The following is a 16545-nucleotide window of genomic DNA, read 5'->3' on the forward strand; positions in this document are numbered from 1 at the left end:
TGTTCTCTGGCAGAGTTCCTCCCTGGTCTCGCTACCAAATATATATTTTAAAACAAAACAAAACTTGGGGATGTTGCAAGCTGAGCCATGGGACTGTTTACCTACATGAGTAATGGTTCCTCTCCTATACAAGCGGAAGGGCCCATACATAGTTCAGTGGGAGGACATCTGCTTTGCATGTAGAAGGTACCAAGTTCAACCCCTGGCGTCTCTCAGTAGGGCTGGGCATGTCTCTCTTTCTGAACCTCTAGGGAGCTTCTGCCCTTGGTGTGCGCACTACTGAGCCACGTGACCCAATGCTCTTAAATTTCTTATAAAGCAGCTTCCAATAATAATAATAATAATAATAATAATAATAATAATAATTTCTTATTTATACCCCGCCCATCTAGCTGGGTTTCCCCAGCCACTCTGGGTAGCTTCCAACAAAATATTAAAATACAGTAGTCCATCAAACATTAAAAGCTTCCCTAAACAAGGGACACCTGCCAACCTTGCAGTTCGAAAGCACGTCAAAGTGCAAGTAGATAAATAGGTACCGCTCCGGCGGGAAGGTAAACGGCGTTTCCGTGCGCTGCTCTGGTTTGCCAGAAGCGGCTTAGTCATGCTGGCCACATGACCTGAACGCCGGCTCCCTCGGACAGTAAAGCGAGATGAACGCCGCAATCCCAGAGTCGGCCACGACTGGACCTAATGGTCAGGGGTCCCTTTACCTTTACCTTAAACAAGGGAGGATAATGGTCTGCTCAGGCTCAAATCCTACTTTAGCCATGGACTGCCTCTCTGGAGCTGTCCTTGCGATATGGGTGCCAGATGTACCCGGTTAAGTGGAACAGTTCTGGGAAGCGCATGAACTTTCTCCCTGTCAGTAGAGCGCAACGTCACCTTCCTCTGCCGTGCTCTCCTGAGTGCCAGCGAACTGAGAGGGAAGGAGGGAGATGTTCATGTTGCGAATATGCTTTGCCGCCACTCACAGAAAGGCATGAAGCCATGCATCCCAGTGGAGCCTGCTGCCTGGGCGCACCCAGTGTGCCACTATGGCCCTGTCTCCCTCACGGTGCGGACAGGAGACAAAGCGAGCGAGTGGCACACATCTAAGGCTGGCAGCTCGCGTTTTTCTCACCATTATCTATATAGGCCTTTCGAGAATAACGTTCTTCCTACAGGGGAGCCCTTGAAAATCTCTTTCCCACCCTGCTTCTTCAATGCGCAGGCTGGAGCATGGCCCCAGGGGAAAAGTGTGCTTCACAGGCCCAAACCAACAAGGCCCATGCTCTGGATGTGGGCCAGAGGTCCTCATTCTCGTCCTTTCTCAGTCACGATGGAAACAGCTGGTCGGCCTTCCCATGTTGAATGTCCCCAAAATAAAATGAAATAATCCCCAGACAAAACGGGCCTGGCAGCGCACCCTGGGGACTAGAGAAAGGCGCGTGGGCCTGTATGGTTCCATACGGTTTTAAGCTGCTGGAGGCGCACCTCAGGTGGAGGGAAAATGGGTGTGTCTGTGTGTTTTTGATGCCTGGTGTCGACCATTCTTGTGAGGCATGGCACCACCCAAGCTCTGTTTTCCCTGCTGCAGGGTGGCAGCAAGCTGGCAAGCTGCCTTCTGGTACAGACTGCCAGTCGCTGGCATCTGTCTCAGCCTCCTTCCCACGGGAGACCTGACTTGCTCTCTGAACATCAGGCGTGCAGGCAAACCCAATCCTAAGCCAAAGGGCATCCATTTTTAGGGTTGCTGTTATTGTTTTGGTAATGTTTGGTAATGTTTTGGTTGTTATTTGTTTTGGTAATGTTTATTGTAGAATGTATTATAGAAAAACAGAGCTCCGCATCCGCATTCAGTCGCAAGATACAGTCAGACAGGGGGTCTCTTCATATCTCCATCGCTATCAAACATCGCAATATATCGAGATATCGTGATGCTTAGCTGGTGATATATTGTGATGCTGAAAACCAGATATTGCCCAGCCCTAACGAACAAAGCACTGAAAGGAGGCAGGCGGGGGGAAAGACACTGCCTTGTTTTCCATCAGTTAACCAAGTCGAAACTCACATATTATTATTATGTGCAAAGCTGGTGAATGGTCTAAAATTTAAAAATATCTGTAAGCAATATAAACGAGAGACAGGGGAAGAGGGAGGGAGGGAGGGAGATTTTTAATTGCTTCGGTTGGGGCCATCAGTTTTCCACTACTGGGTTTAGAGGAGATTAATGTAACAATGCATATTTGCTGTTGTAGTTCAGCCTCGGCACCTCTGTGGCCGACAGTTGGTTCAGCTTCGGCAGCCACATTGTGAGCTGACAGGCGGCAGATAACCTGCCCATCTTATTTATACATAATTAACCTCATTTGCATACAATTAAGCATGTGCTCGGCGAGTGGAAGACTACAGCCGGTGGACATATTGCAACATTTCCGCGCCTGTCTTTTGTGTAATTTCTAGGCTGAGGCCAGGAGTGGGCTGTTGTTTATTTTCTTGTTGCTTAAGTGTGAGATTGCTGCACCTTCTCAAGCTCAGAGCAGTTACACCCCCCCACTCTGCAGTTGCTCATAATAAACCTATGTCACTCTGGAGACAAGTGAGAAAATGGACGGTTTCAGCTCTTTGCAAACGGAGGTCGCAAGTCTCCTTTTGCCAAGTCTTCCAGTCATATTGAAGGAGGTGAGGACAGGTGACCCCACCTAGGCCCAAAGTCACCCCGGAGGCTGGGAGTCAGTGGGTGTGAAGAAAGGTGAATGTAAACAAAGAGAACATTTTTCACCTGGGCCAAGGCAAGGTATATCTGCCAAAATGTCTTTCATTGATGGGGACAGGAGTGCCCTCCATTCCATTGCCTTGCCCCAGCCAAAATGAGGGTTTGTCAACTCAGACGTACCAATCCTAAGTTCACCTAAAGCATGGTTTGCAAGCCCACTTCAAACTACAGTTTTGGATTCCAGTTTGCTGTCCAGTTGTGAGCCACGGTCTGTCAACTTGGACTTTATGCCAAACCATAGTTAAACTACAGGAACCATGCTGTGGAGCTAAATTCAGCCAGAGTCATAAAGCTGTTGTCCCTAAACATTCAAAATCATAACGCTGTCTCTCAGAATCACGATATAGGGGTGCATAATACATTTGAAGCTCTTCTGGGTTTTGATAATAAGGTGTTTACTCAGGAGGCTGAAAATTGGAGGGGAAATTGAGTTCTTTCCTCCTCTCACTGTTCCGCAACTAGAAAAAAACAAATTTCAAAGTGAATAAATCAACTTGCTTAGTTTAGACAAACCTGTTAGTATGCCCCTGTTTGAGGACTGGATCGCAGGACTTGCCTGTCACAGTCCTCATCTTGTGCATATCACTCATCTCACCGTATGCAAGAGAGGAACGCTCAGTATTTTCTCGGCTCCATTTTGTCACTCGCTCCAGGGCAATTGCCTTCTCAGTAACGTGTTTTAGCCTGCTGCAGGAAGGAGAATGGTAAGGGCTTGTTCTGTAACCATTCCTCCCCTTTCATCTCTTTTACCGAAGCTTCTGCTTCTCCTAAGAGAGAAACCCGAATTGGGTTTGCTCAGCATCTACAGGTCTTGGGCATTTTAAAACAACAGGACGTGTTCTTTCTTTGAGAACTTGCCCCATGCCTTCATGTCTTTCTGCTGTGAATCACCCCTCCATACCTCAGTATGCAAAACGGCATTATACGGAGAGTGATTATGGGTGTATCTACTCCAAAATGCTGCAGAACACTCAAGAATGGCCTTGGCCTTGATTCATGTATTTTTTCTGATGTCCGATATTGACGCTGTTTTGCCCAAGACCAGATTATTGCCCAGACTAACAAGGCCAAAGCCTCAGGGCTTTGGTTTTCATAAAATGGAGCTGGTGCATCAATTCATTTTCTTCTCTAAATTTATCAGCTAAAAGGCTTCTTCTCAACGGCCTGGCCGAGGGCCTGTAATATTTGGATAAATATGGCGCTGTGTTTAATGGTTTATGCTGGTGCTGGGGAGAGGAGAGCATTTCACAAGTGGGGGGGTCACCACAGAAAAGGCCCGTTCTCGTGTTGCCACCCTCTGGACCTCTTGTGGAGGACACACATAAAGAAGGGCCTCAGATGACGATCACACTTTGGCCACCTCATGAGAAGAGAAGACTCCCTGGAAAAGACGCTGATGCTGGGAAAGATTGAGAAGCGGACAACAGAGGACGAGATGGTTGGACAGTGTTCTCGAAGCTTCCAGCATGAGTTTGACCAAACTGCGGGAGGCAGTGGAAGACAGGAGTGCCTGGCGTTGAGAGGAGTGCCATGCGTTCATGAAGAGTTGGACACGACTAAACGATTAAACAACAACAAGCTGTTAAAAGCTTTATAGGTCAAAACCAGCACTTTGAATTTGGTCCGGAAACTTATCAGCAGCCAGTGCAGTCAGGCCAGGATCGGTGCAGTGTTCTCAAACCATCTTGCCCCGGAGATCAGCCTAGCCGTCAAATTCTGCACCATCTGGGGTTTCCAAACTGTTTTCAGAGGTTATTCTTTCAAAGTGACTTGGGTTATGTTTTCTGTGAAGTTCCATTCGGCATAACAGAACTAAATGGGCTCGGCCCTGTATACCTGAAGGAGCGTCCCCACTCCCATCGTTCAGCCCGTGCACTGAGGTCCGGCTCCGAGGGCCTTCTGGCTGTTCGCTCACTGCGAGAAGTGAAGCTACAGGGAAGCAGGCGGAGGGTCTTCTCGGTAGTGGTGCCCGCCCTGTGGAACACCCTCCCAAATGTCAAAGAGATAAACAGCTACAGTGGTACCTCGGGTTACATACACTTCAGGGTACATACGCTTCAGGTTACAGTCTCCGCTAACCCAGAAATATTACCTCAGGTTAAGAACTTTGCTTCAGAATGAGAACAGAAATTGCACAGCAGCGGTGCGGCAGCACCGGGAGGCCCCACTAGCTAAAGTGGTGCTTCAAGTTAAGAACAGTTTCAGGTTAAGAACGGACCTCTGGAACGAATTAAGTACTTAACCCGAGGTACCTCTGTGTTTGACTTTTAGGAGACATCCGAAGGCAGCCCTGTACAGGGAAGTTTATAATGTTTGATGTTTTATTGTGTTTAATATTTTGCTGGGAGCCACCCAGAGTGGCTGGGGCAACCCAGTCAGATTGGGGGCATAATAATAATAAAATTATTATTATTATTATTATTACACACCATTCTCTTGAAACAGTGTTCCTAAAGGCTTAGCTTGGCACGAAGTGGCTACGAATCCCCACTTTCACACTGACATTGGAGACAGGGACCCCATTGCAGAAATAGTAAAGGGTATTCGAGACACCCCCCCCTTGCCCTGTGCCCTGAACCATTACTCTACTGGTTGGGACACAGGGAAAGAGAACTTGACGGGGTCCTGCCCCATTCAGCCCCATGTCCCCTTATAAAGTGCAATAGTTCTCATCTGAGCTCCCAGAAGTCAGAGTGGAACAGAAACATCCGCCAAAAAGAGAGAGAAAAGGGTTAAGCACCACGGGTAAGAGGGGTGTGGGAGGATATTTGGGAATGGTTGGCCTTGAAGCTAAAATCTTTTTAAGTTGCCAGGCCAGCTGCTTATGCATCTCTTTGCCACAGGGTTGTTTGAGCTTTGCTGCTGGTCCTTTAGCACAAAGGCGTTTGCATCTGAATAATGCCAGGAGCTGGAAGCTTTTGATTTGGCCTCTCTGTTCCTGCTGTGCTCTTAATTTCAATTTCATTTCCTCTTCTATCTGGGGGCACCTGTTTTCTCTTTCCCCATAAACATTCTAGGGTGGCAGCACTTAAATAAACCCAAGGCTGTCCTGAACCTCTAATAGTTATTCAGAACAGGGGTAGGCAGACTTCTAGAACCAAGGCAGAATTACGTGCAAAAGACTTGGAATTAAAGAACAGTGAACAGGATACCTGTGCTCAGGACCGCAGTACTTCAAGGACGGCTTATCTCTATATGAACCAACCTGGACCCTGCGATCATCATCTGAGGCACACCTTCTTTGTGTGCCTCCTCCACGAGAAGTCTGGAGCGTGGCAACACGAGAACGGGGCCTTTTCTGTGGTGGCTCCTTGTTTGTGGGATGCTCTCCCCAGAGAGGCTTGCCTGGAGCCTCCATTGCATATCTTTAGGCGCCAGGTGGAAACCAGGCCTTTGATTCTATGACCTTTTAAATGTGTTTGTAGGAGGAGAGTTTTTGTCTTGTTTTTGTTTTATTATGTATTTTGTGTTCGCATTTTGTGTTTTCGTGTTGTGAACTGCCCTGTGACCTCTGGATGAAGGGCGGTATACAAAATGTATTAAACAAGTAATAAATGACTCTGAGCACTTTCTCAGTCGAGGAAATTGCTTTTTGTACTGGAGCTAAACTTAGTTCGCAAACCTTTCACATGAACTTCTGCTCCTTACTGGCCTCCTTTTTCTCCCCCACTTCTGCCACTTAATTTACACGGAAAAAGGCACTTTGTGGTTGCTGTTGTAAAACAATCATAATCCCTTGCAGCTCCTGAGCTGGAGTTTTATTTTGTTTTAATTTAATTCAGACTGGCTTTCGATGGCCAGAGAGATAGATGAGAGGGTATTGGCTTAGCGGTCGGCATGTTGTGATGTTAGATTGCCACAATCTGCCCTGGGACCAGGTGGGTTGTCAATCAGAGAACTCATAAAGGACTTTGGACAGGTGCAGTTTATCTACATAATGGTTGACCTGGGCGGCCCAATCAACTCCCAGAAAACTGGTGGACTACGTGTTCTGCGTCATATCTACCAGTGGGCATTAAGAGAGCCAGTGTGATGTAGTGGTTAAGAGCGGTAGACTCGTAATCTGGTGAACCGGGTTCGCTTCCCCGCTCCTCCACATGCAGCTGCTGGGTGACCTTGGGCCAGTCACACTTCTCTGAAGTCTCTCAGCCCCACTCACCTCACAGAGTGTTTGTTGTGGGGGAGGAAGGGAAAGGGAGATTGTTAGCCGCTTTGAGACTCCTTAGGGTAGTGACAAAGCGGGATATCAAATCCAAACTCTTCTGTTCTTCCATGGCAATTCACAGGTTTTGGATGTAAAAAGCCTTTGGTTCAATCCCTGATAATCTCCAGGTAGGACTGGGACAGACTTCCTGCCGGGAACCCTGGAGAGCCACTGCCTCACGTTGTAGACAGCACTGAACTAGATGGATCAATAGTCTGACTTCGGTATTATGCAGTTTCCTAGATTTCCCTAGGAATGCATCTATGAAAGAACTACAGAGCCCTTAGAGGGCACCTGTCAGGGACTGGCTGGATGCAGAGGAATGGTGGGAGGAACCAGGTGGGGAACCCCCAAGGGAAGAAGGCTCAGAGCTCGCCCTCCTGCTGCAACAAGCTCCCCTCCTCCCTTGTCTCCCAGAACCAGGAGAGGCATGAAGAGGGTGGAGGAGAAATTAGCACCATGAAGGCGCAGTCTCAGATTGCTTGGGGAAAACTCTACACAGGGGGGAACCTAGGCAGCTGTGAGAAGGCAGGGACCTTCAGCCTCCACAACTGCTCCATAGGGACAAGACTCACCAAAGATGATTTGATATACGATATATACAATATACGATATCTTTATTGTCATTGTCCCATGCAGAACAATGAAATTGAAAAACTACATAAAACATTCAAAACCCCCTAAAAACTCTGAAACCCCATTTTAAAACACACTATACTATAGAAACCCCTTATCCTGCGTTTAGAACCAGAACTGCATTTGCGTAGAAACTGTTTCTCAGGCGGCTAGTCCTGGCCTTTATAACCCTATACCTTCTTCCAGAAGGCAGAAGCTGAAAGAGATCATTTCTGGGGTGCGCACTATCCTGCGCTATCTCTGCCACTTTCTTATGGCACCTGACAGCATAGATTTGATCTAAGGTGGGAAGAGTGCACCCAATTATTCTCTCTGCAGTCTTTACAACCCTGGATAGCATTGTTTTTTCCCTGGCCTGACACACTTTTTTTTCTAATGAAGAGTCCGGCTAGCTCAGAATTGTCTCACTAATAGGCACCTGCTTTCCAGAGTTTAAGGCAAGGGATGTTCTGAGCCTTACCTGGAGATTCCCAGGATTGAACATGGCGCCTTATGCATACACGACACATGCCGTACCCCTGAGCTACGCTATGCCCCTTTCCCCAGGAGGACTGCGGATTGCTGGAGGTGTTTCACACAAGGGATATTTTCCCTGCAACGCAAACATTTACCCCCCTTAGTAAGCAAGCTTCCCTTGCAAAACCTTAAGCAGCTGAGTAACCAAAAGAGGGGGGGAAAGGCATTTGTTTGTTGTACCTCAGAGACAGCGATGCCTCTGCCACCCCATTTTCAACCCTGGACATGCTTCTGCCTTCCCTCGTGCACTGTATTCATCCAGCATCCTTTAGACCTTGCAATCCCTCCCTGTCTCTGGGCCTTGTGCCTGCCTGCTCTGCAGTCTGAATAAGTTCCTTCCTTCCTTCCTTCCTTCCCAGAGAATCTTTTACAGAGGAGCTTATCATAGCCCTGTCTCTGCCTCCAGCTTTGGGTACCCTTGGGGGGTGTTTTGGTGGGGGGACCTACTCTGTTCCTCCGTCTGCCTTGGTTTGAGATGTTACGTGAAGACGAGGAGCCTTCTGTCTATGCACCAGTGTTTATGAATCAATCTCTTTTTCTTCCCTGGGTTTTCCCAGCTGGTTCCCTGGCGCTCAGCAGTTTCTGGGCATTCCGCCTTGCCAGAACCGCCCCCCCTCCCTCTCCATTACCCGGCTGGGAGATGAAAGCTGGCTCTCTCCCCCCACCCCCTCATTTGGAGGGGCTTATCCTGGAACAAAGCCCTCAGCGCCAGCCTGGAATCCCAAGCAGCTGCCGGCTTGCTTGCTTCCTTGTGGGCCCTTTCATATCGCCAATTTCTCTCTCCCCTTTCACACCCCCCCAGTGCCAGATAGCTGCTTTATTCCTCTTCTCTCTCTCCCCCCCCCATACCAGCTCCTCCCAGCAATTCTCAATCAAGATTGCCTTAAGTGTAGCTAAAGGCATATAATATCTGATATTTGATGGAGGAAAAAGAGGCAGGCTTGTCCTGTTTTGAGTGCATGAGAAATGCACAACATACAATGTAATAGAGAAAGCTCTCTCTGTGTGTTAGGTGTTTGTGTGATGCCTCATGAACCAGTCTCCCTACAACGCACACACACACAACGCTAAACTGTGGTTAACAGTGTTGTGATGAAAAGACCCATTGCTTAGTTCAGATGATCCCCTAACCATGGTTTGGAGGGCTGGGGATAAACCATGGGCTCACACACTCCCACTTCCCTTCTTCTGTGCAGTTTCACTTCCCCGTTTCCTGTTTGGAGCTAACCATAGTTTGCCATGGCACCCGGGTCAGGAAACTATGGTTAGCTCCTGCTCTCCACTGTGCTGTTGCTTCTCTGCAAATTGGAAAGATGCAGTTTTGGCTCTGTGTGCGTTTGTGTGTATGTGCAGGAGTGCGAAAACCCTGTGTAGGCTTGCAGACTGTTGAGTTGCGTATGAAAGGAGGAAAGGTGGTATACAGTGGTACCTCAGGTTAAGTACTTAATTCGTTCCGGAGCTCTGTACTTAACCTGAAACTGTTCTTAACCTGAAGCACCACTTTAGCTAATGGGGCCTCCTGCTGCCGCCGTGCCGCCGGAGCACGATTTTTGTTCTCATCCTGAAGCAAAGTTCTTAACCTGAAGCACTATTTCTGGGTTAGCGGAGTCTGTAACCTGAAGCCTATGTAACCTGAAGTGTATATAACCTGAGGTACCACTGTATCTGGAAGGGTATCGATCATATAATCATCTATAGCATCCATGACAAACGGTCACCCGCACTTTGCTTAAAAACCTCAAAGGAAAGTCTGTATAATCAAAATAGTAATATTTGGAGGGGTATTAATTAGTACACACATACCAGCTACAATCCTATGTAGTGCGGGAGGTATCCTCAGACCCCACTTTACCAACTTTATTCTAGTAGTAAAACCGGAAGTTGCAGCAGTATACCTCTGGGACTTTAAACTTAGAATTTGAAATTTCTCCTCAGGATGTTGCAAAGAACGTGGTTTCTGCACCAGAAGCATTAGGCGGTCTTGTGGTGGCCAGCGAATGGAGAATAAAAGGATTGTGTTTCCCACTTAAAGCCAAGCTGGCCTGGCCCTTATCTGCTTCTAAGACACGGCAGCAGAGAGAGAGAGACAGAGAACGAGCCGTGGATATTTTTAGAACTGCTGAGGAAAGAGGAGCCATTCGGTGGTTCTGCTTTGCAGCTTAGAAACTTTCGAGGGCAAACTTCCCTTTGGAACCGTCTCTCTCAACAGCGGTGGGGAAAACCAATGTTAGAAAACGTTTGTTGAGTACTGTGGGGATCTGATGGTTTTCAACAGTTGTGGAGACCCCCAGCACCGCCCTCCTGCCCCTCAGGGGGTGAATGCCAAGGACCTTACCCTGCTGAACACAGCATGCCTGCCTTTCCACATATTTGCAATTCCCAGAGTTGCTTGGGAAGAGAGGTGGATGGTTAAATTACCATGGGAAGCGTAGTTCTGAGAGGGGAATAGGGGGGTCTCCTAACAACTTTCAGTGCTCTTAACAAACTACAGTTCCCAGGATTCTTTGGTGGAGGCTAGGGCCACATTCACGGTGTACACAAAAATTTTATTTTATTTATTTATTACATTTATATGCCATCTTTATCTTCCAAGGATCTCAAGATTGTGTACGCGATTCTCCTCCCCATTTCGTTTAATCCTCACAACAGCCCTGTTGTAAATCTCGCTCCCCATATCTCTGCAGCCACTTGCGGGGTTTTTTTAAAGCATGGAAGCCCTCCAGAGAAGTTGCCAGCGTTTTTAGTGGAAATCTGTCCTGATGTACATACATGTACACAAGTTTGATAAATGTACAGTCGTTGGAAGCTGAACGCCTTGGCTCCCAAACAAATCGGCTCCCGAACGATCGAAACCCGGAAGTGAGTCTTTCGGTTTTCGAATGATTTTCGGAACCTGAACATCCGGTGCAGCTTCCGCGACTCCTGCAGCCAATCGGAAGCCGCACTTTGGTTTTTGAACGGTTCCGGGAGTCAAACGGACTCCTGGAACGCATTTTGTTCAAAAACCAAGGTACCACTGTACACATCTGCGCAAGTGTTTTTTTCCTCACTATAATTAAGGACTTTGTACACTTCGGTTGCTTTGAGAACTCTGCCCCAAAATTCAGAGAAGTGCAAATTTTGAAAGAATAGTCATGTTTTGAGAAGTGCAGATTTGGGGAATTTCTTGTTAAGATCAACATCAAATTTCTCCTTTCAGAATGGTCCCTGGTGATGACAGGGGCAAGGAGAGAATCTGCTGAGGGCATTTATTTCAACCACACACACACACACACACACACACACACACACGAGAGAGATCTCACATGTTGTGAGAATCATAATTCTATACAGAACAAGTTTCACACCTTTCAAATCAAGGCATTTAGAGGCCAGAGAGATGAATTGCATTCCCTTCAGAGGCCGTTTTACTTCCCATTGGGAATGTTACCCATTGTGATAAAAGATGAGCTGCCAATTTCAATGTTTCTCCTCCTCCCTCTGTTGCCATGGATGGGGCAGAGGAAAGGGCCGCTGTTTACAAAAAAACAATAACAGCCCCGTGAAGGGACAGCCCCGTGAAGGGGGGATGACCTGTTTGTTGAAAAGATAGGCTGGCGAAAGCTGCTGCTGTCACATAATAGATAAGAGCAAGTGCTGTGAGCCAGGAAGTACACGGTTCAGATTTCATCTCTGCTCTGAATTTATTAGATAGCTTTGGGCAAATAACCAACCACACACCCCCTCCCCCCGCCCGGATTTTTTTCCCTCCTCAGCCTCAACCTTTGCAATATGAGAATAAATGCCTATCTTGCAGGATTTCACCGGCGAGGCCTGAGAGGAAGCACTTTGAAAAACACTTTGTGAGAGCTGCATAAATCCTAAAACACGCTGCTGTTATTTGTTATTTAAAATGATGGGCGAGGGCCGTAGCAAAGGGTCAGAGCGCTGCCCTTTCTTGTCGAAGGCCCACGGTTCAATTCCTGGCATCTCCGGGTCGGGCCTTGCCTGAAGGCGTAGAGACCTGCTGCCGATCAGTGTAGGCAGCACTGAGGTAGATGGAACATTGGTCTGATTTGGTTTATTTACTTATTTATTGAATTTGCATTTTTTTTATTTCTTAACATTATTATATTACATCGGTAAACATTGTCATATTACATTACAGGACTTACTATAATATGATTTCCTACATGTAAACATAAATTATATACAAATTTTATATACCTAGAAAGAAAATGAAACAAAAAAAGAGAAAGAACAAAGAGAAAAAACAAAAACAGTTCCCCCGCCAAAATCATATACATACCAACACACTAGACTTCCTGTCTTTCCCGTTTTATATTCCTTTTTTTCAAATGATTGTACTCTTATTATTGTATATTTCTTTACATATTATCTAATACATTCCTATATCAATATGTGTTCTTAGTCCTATTTCTCAACTCAGTCTCACTCCAGCATCAATCAAATGCTATCATAGATAGCGAACTTTTACTGTATTTTTGAACATATGTTTTATATCTATCCCACTTTTCCGTAATTTTTTGTTTTGAATTGCCTTTCAGGGTATTTGTTAACTGCGCCATTTCAGCAAATTCTTGTAGCTTGTAATGCCAGTCCGTTATTGTCGGGGCTTCTTGTTCCTTCCACCCCTTTGCCACCAAAGTCCGAGCTGCGGCCGTTGCATATAAGAATAAAGGCCTCCGAAGCTCTGACTTGGTTTAAGGCAGCTTCCCATGGATTTAAACCACAGGGTGAACTTTGAACATAAGGAGAACCTGTTGGGTCAAGCCTGCGGCCTGTCTAGTCCAGCATGCTGTTCTCACAGAGGCCGCCAGAAACAGAAACAGGCAAGAAGAAGAGCATTGTTCCCCCATGTAGTTTCCAGAAATTAGTATTCAGACCGCAGAGGCAGAGCATAGCCATCATGGGAAGAATAATAGAATTCTAGAGTTGGAAGGGACCCCGAGGGTCATCTAGTCCAACCCCCTGCAATGCAGGGATATGCAGCTGTCCCGTATGGGGATCGAACCCGCAACCTTGGCATCATCAGCACCACGCTCTAACCAACTGAGCTATCAACAGCCTTATCCTCCGTTAAGTTGTCCAATCCTCTTTAAGACCGTTATGTGGCCACAATAAAAGTACGTGTTTATGACTGCGACATCTGTTTTGTGCTGTAATTAATTTTGGCGGTTAACGTTTTTGGGAAATTGAGTCTGTAACGAACGTGCCCCGTGAAAAGAATGGTGGGCAGCACTGAGCACTTTGTAAGGATTACAGTGAAGGAGCTCTTGACAGCGACACAGCCGTTAAGATAGAGGTCAGCAACTGGTGGCCCCTAAGCTGAATCCAGCCGCCCTTGAAGGAAGCCCCAAAGTTGCCAGCTTGGAGGCAAAAATATGGGATATGGAAGAACCATTGACGGTGGATATGGGGCTTGCATGGGTAGGTCCTTAGGCAGGTGGGCCTTGGGCCTATCCATTTTGAGGAAACCTCTGACAAAATCTACTACTGAGCATGGCCTTAGGTTGTTTTCTGGTCAGTCCTGATCGCCATTCATTCATTCATTCTTTCTTTTTCTCCTCTCCTCAGCCCCAGAATGCCACGCAGAAGTGCAAGTGTCCGTCCCGGCTTTGTTGGAGGTCCAGCTAGGCCACAAAGTGTCCATCTCCTGTACACACACCACGGAAGGTCACGATGGCTTGCCCCTGGTGGAGTGGTTCATCGTAAGTATGTGGGTCTTGGGAAGGCGGATAATGGCGGCTGGGGGTGTGGTGCTTTTAGACGCCCTTAGTAACCAGCCCTTTTGTCCTTGTCCGTGAAACCCTCTGCAGACGGACAAGAATGGGGAGCAGCGGCGTGTGGCCTACAGCGATCAGGGTCGGCAGGGGGTGGACAGAGGCACCGAGTACACGGACCGCGCCTCCATGGAAGCCGGCCACAGTTTGGTCATCAAAGCGGCCAAGGTGATTGATGAGAGAGCCTTCTCCTGCCAGGTGACGGCGGGCGCCGCAGGGAGCGGAATGGGAGTGACGCAACTCAAGGTGTACGGTGAGGCTCCTGCCATCGCTTCTCTCGCCATTCGGACCACGAGGCACTCATGCCGCCATCTTGTCTCCTTGTCCTTCCCTCGTAAAGCTCTCTTTACGGCTTGCCCTTGTTTTCGCTGCCTGCCCACAGCTTTCCTGGCTCCACCCTTGCTCCCCTTGCACCTGAAAGTCTCCTTTGGGCCGGCCCTACCGTTGGGGCAGTGCGAAACGGCTGCCTCAGGGTGCTGGTTTTGGCTGTCAAAGAAGGCTAGCAAACGACCAGCTACCTAAATTATTGCTAGTAGATTGGCAAGGAGGAGGAGAAGAGGTGCTTATAGGATTTTCTGCCTGTGGGACCAAAATAATTTGGCCAACCTCAGGCTTTGTGCAGGAGAATTGCAGGCGGGTGGAGATTTATTGCTCTGCCTCAGGCGGCAAAGTCTCTTGGACCGGCCCTGCAGATTCCACCTTCAGATCCCAACCTTGCCTTCAAATACACCGTTTTTTGGTTAACCCTTAGGCCTCCACATGAACTGGCGCAAAGCCTAAATAAGTCCCTGCGGCTGGGATTTAGATCCTTGGAGCCAGAGACCTCTCCCCACTCCCTTAAGTTAGCTGTATAAGCACCTTGTGAATCAGTAAAAATGAATCTTGCTTTTCTTGGCTTGACTAGCACTTAAAAGCTCCGTGTGAATCAACCGATAGAAGAAAAACAATCCCTGCTGCGCGACCCTTCTTGGCCAAATGTGGTTTTTTTCTGTTCCGGGTGTCTTGGTCCTTTTATGTCATCTCCGTATTCCCTTTGCCAAACTCTGAAAGGCTCCTAAAGAGGACGTTCTACGCCCTGAGATGGCCCAATATATTTCTGGTACCCGAAGCAGAACATCCCTAATGGTGGTAAAATATTTCATGTTATTATTATGATTGGCAGCTTAATGGTGCCCTCAGAGCTGCAGCCTGAGGTGCCCCTTCCTTGCCTTGCGTAATGATAAGGCCCGTCCTCTCTAGGTGTCGTCCTCCACATTAACCTGTGGATAAATTAGAACTAAGCCGGTGTTTTGTGGAGACAGGACACACAGTGTTAAGATATCATGAAACGCCTGCCTTGCACCAGTTCAACCTGTGTCAACCTGTTTCCTTATCTCCTTAGAAGGCCCCTGTTTTTTGTGTTCCTTTTCATTTCGTTTCACTTTTAATTTGTATACTGCCTACCTATATTACTATACGCAATGCGGTTTACAAGCTGAAGAAACAGCACCTTATAACAATCTGATCCAGTACAAATAAGGCGCAATAGAAACATAACTTTAAAATAAACAACTTACGTCAAATAAAATAACCCGTTAGAATATAATAGTATGTAATGAAATTAAATTATAGGCAAACGACAATCAAATAGCAATTCACTCTTAACAATTACAATTACAGTGGTACCTCTGGTTACGTACTTAATTCGTTCCGGAGGTCTGTTCTTAACCTGAAACTGTTCTTAACCTGAAGCACCACTTTAGCTAATGGGGCCTCCTGCTGCTGCCGTGCCGCCGGAGCACGGTTTCTGTTCTCATCCTGGAGCAAAGTTCTTAACCTGAGGTACTATTTCTGGGTTAGTGGAGTCTGTAACCTGGAGTGTATGTAACCTGAAGCGTATGTAACCCGAGGTACTACTATAATCAGTGAAAATGACAGCGAGTCACAACGCAAAAAATACCACAATACGTTCAGAACCACGAGGAAGGATCAAATCGAGAAACCAAGACACACAACTTGAGCCTGGTTTTGTGGCAGCCCTGCCTTGCTTAACGCTGGTCCTGCTTGAGAAAGATATAATATAATTTCTTAGAGATGAAATAGCATCGTAGAATTGTGGGGCTGGGAGGGACCCCTAGGCTCATATTGTCTAACCCCCTTGCGGTGCAGGAGCCTCGACTATCAGAACACCGATAGAACATATTGTCGCATTGCAGGGATATCACTCAACCTTCCCACTCTGAACTGGCGAGAAATACCCTGTGCCCCCATCTCTTTGCTATCCCGGTTGATCTCCCCCATCTAGGACTATCTAGGACTTCTCATAACTCCCTCCAACCTAGTCCTCCTGGGCCAGCCTCTTTCCCTCCAGCCCCCAGCTGCTTCTTCGCCCGATGATGCGTAATTCCGTCCCTTACGAAATCGTTTCCCTGCCTGCAGCAAAACACCTGGAGATGCCACCTCCGCTCTTTTTTCCAAAGGCGGCTTGCATCTCTCATTCTGTCTGTACTTTCCCCCTCCAGCAACCTAATGCTGATGGGTCTTGTATGCTCCGAGTTTCCACGGCCATGGTCTTCCAGTGGCCAGGTTCAGGTCAGCTTCCCTGACTTTGGGACATCAAACAGCTGCTTGCAACAACATCCCAGTGGCTCTGTCATGCACCTGCAAAC

At 47.4% G+C, this 16545-nt stretch overlaps 1 protein-coding gene across 2 annotated transcripts in view; it reads left to right on the forward strand.

Moving 5' to 3' along the window:
* BCAM (basal cell adhesion molecule (Lutheran blood group)) overlaps positions 1-16545 on the forward strand; it is a 62253-nt gene that overhangs the window by 20400 nt on the left and 25308 nt on the right. For both annotated transcript variants that reach the window (XM_081018871.1, XM_081018872.1), the window contains exons 2-3: positions 13692-13825; positions 13934-14150. In XM_081018871.1, coding sequence (XP_080874997.1) covers positions 13692-13825; positions 13934-14150 — 351 coding nt within the window. The remainder of the gene's footprint in view (positions 1-13691; positions 13826-13933; positions 14151-16545) is intronic.

The sequence above is a fragment of the Podarcis pityusensis genome (assembly GCF_964106645.2).
Source record: "Podarcis pityusensis genome assembly, chromosome: 8".
Taxonomy (NCBI): Eukaryota; Metazoa; Chordata; class Lepidosauria; order Squamata; family Lacertidae; genus Podarcis; species Podarcis pityusensis.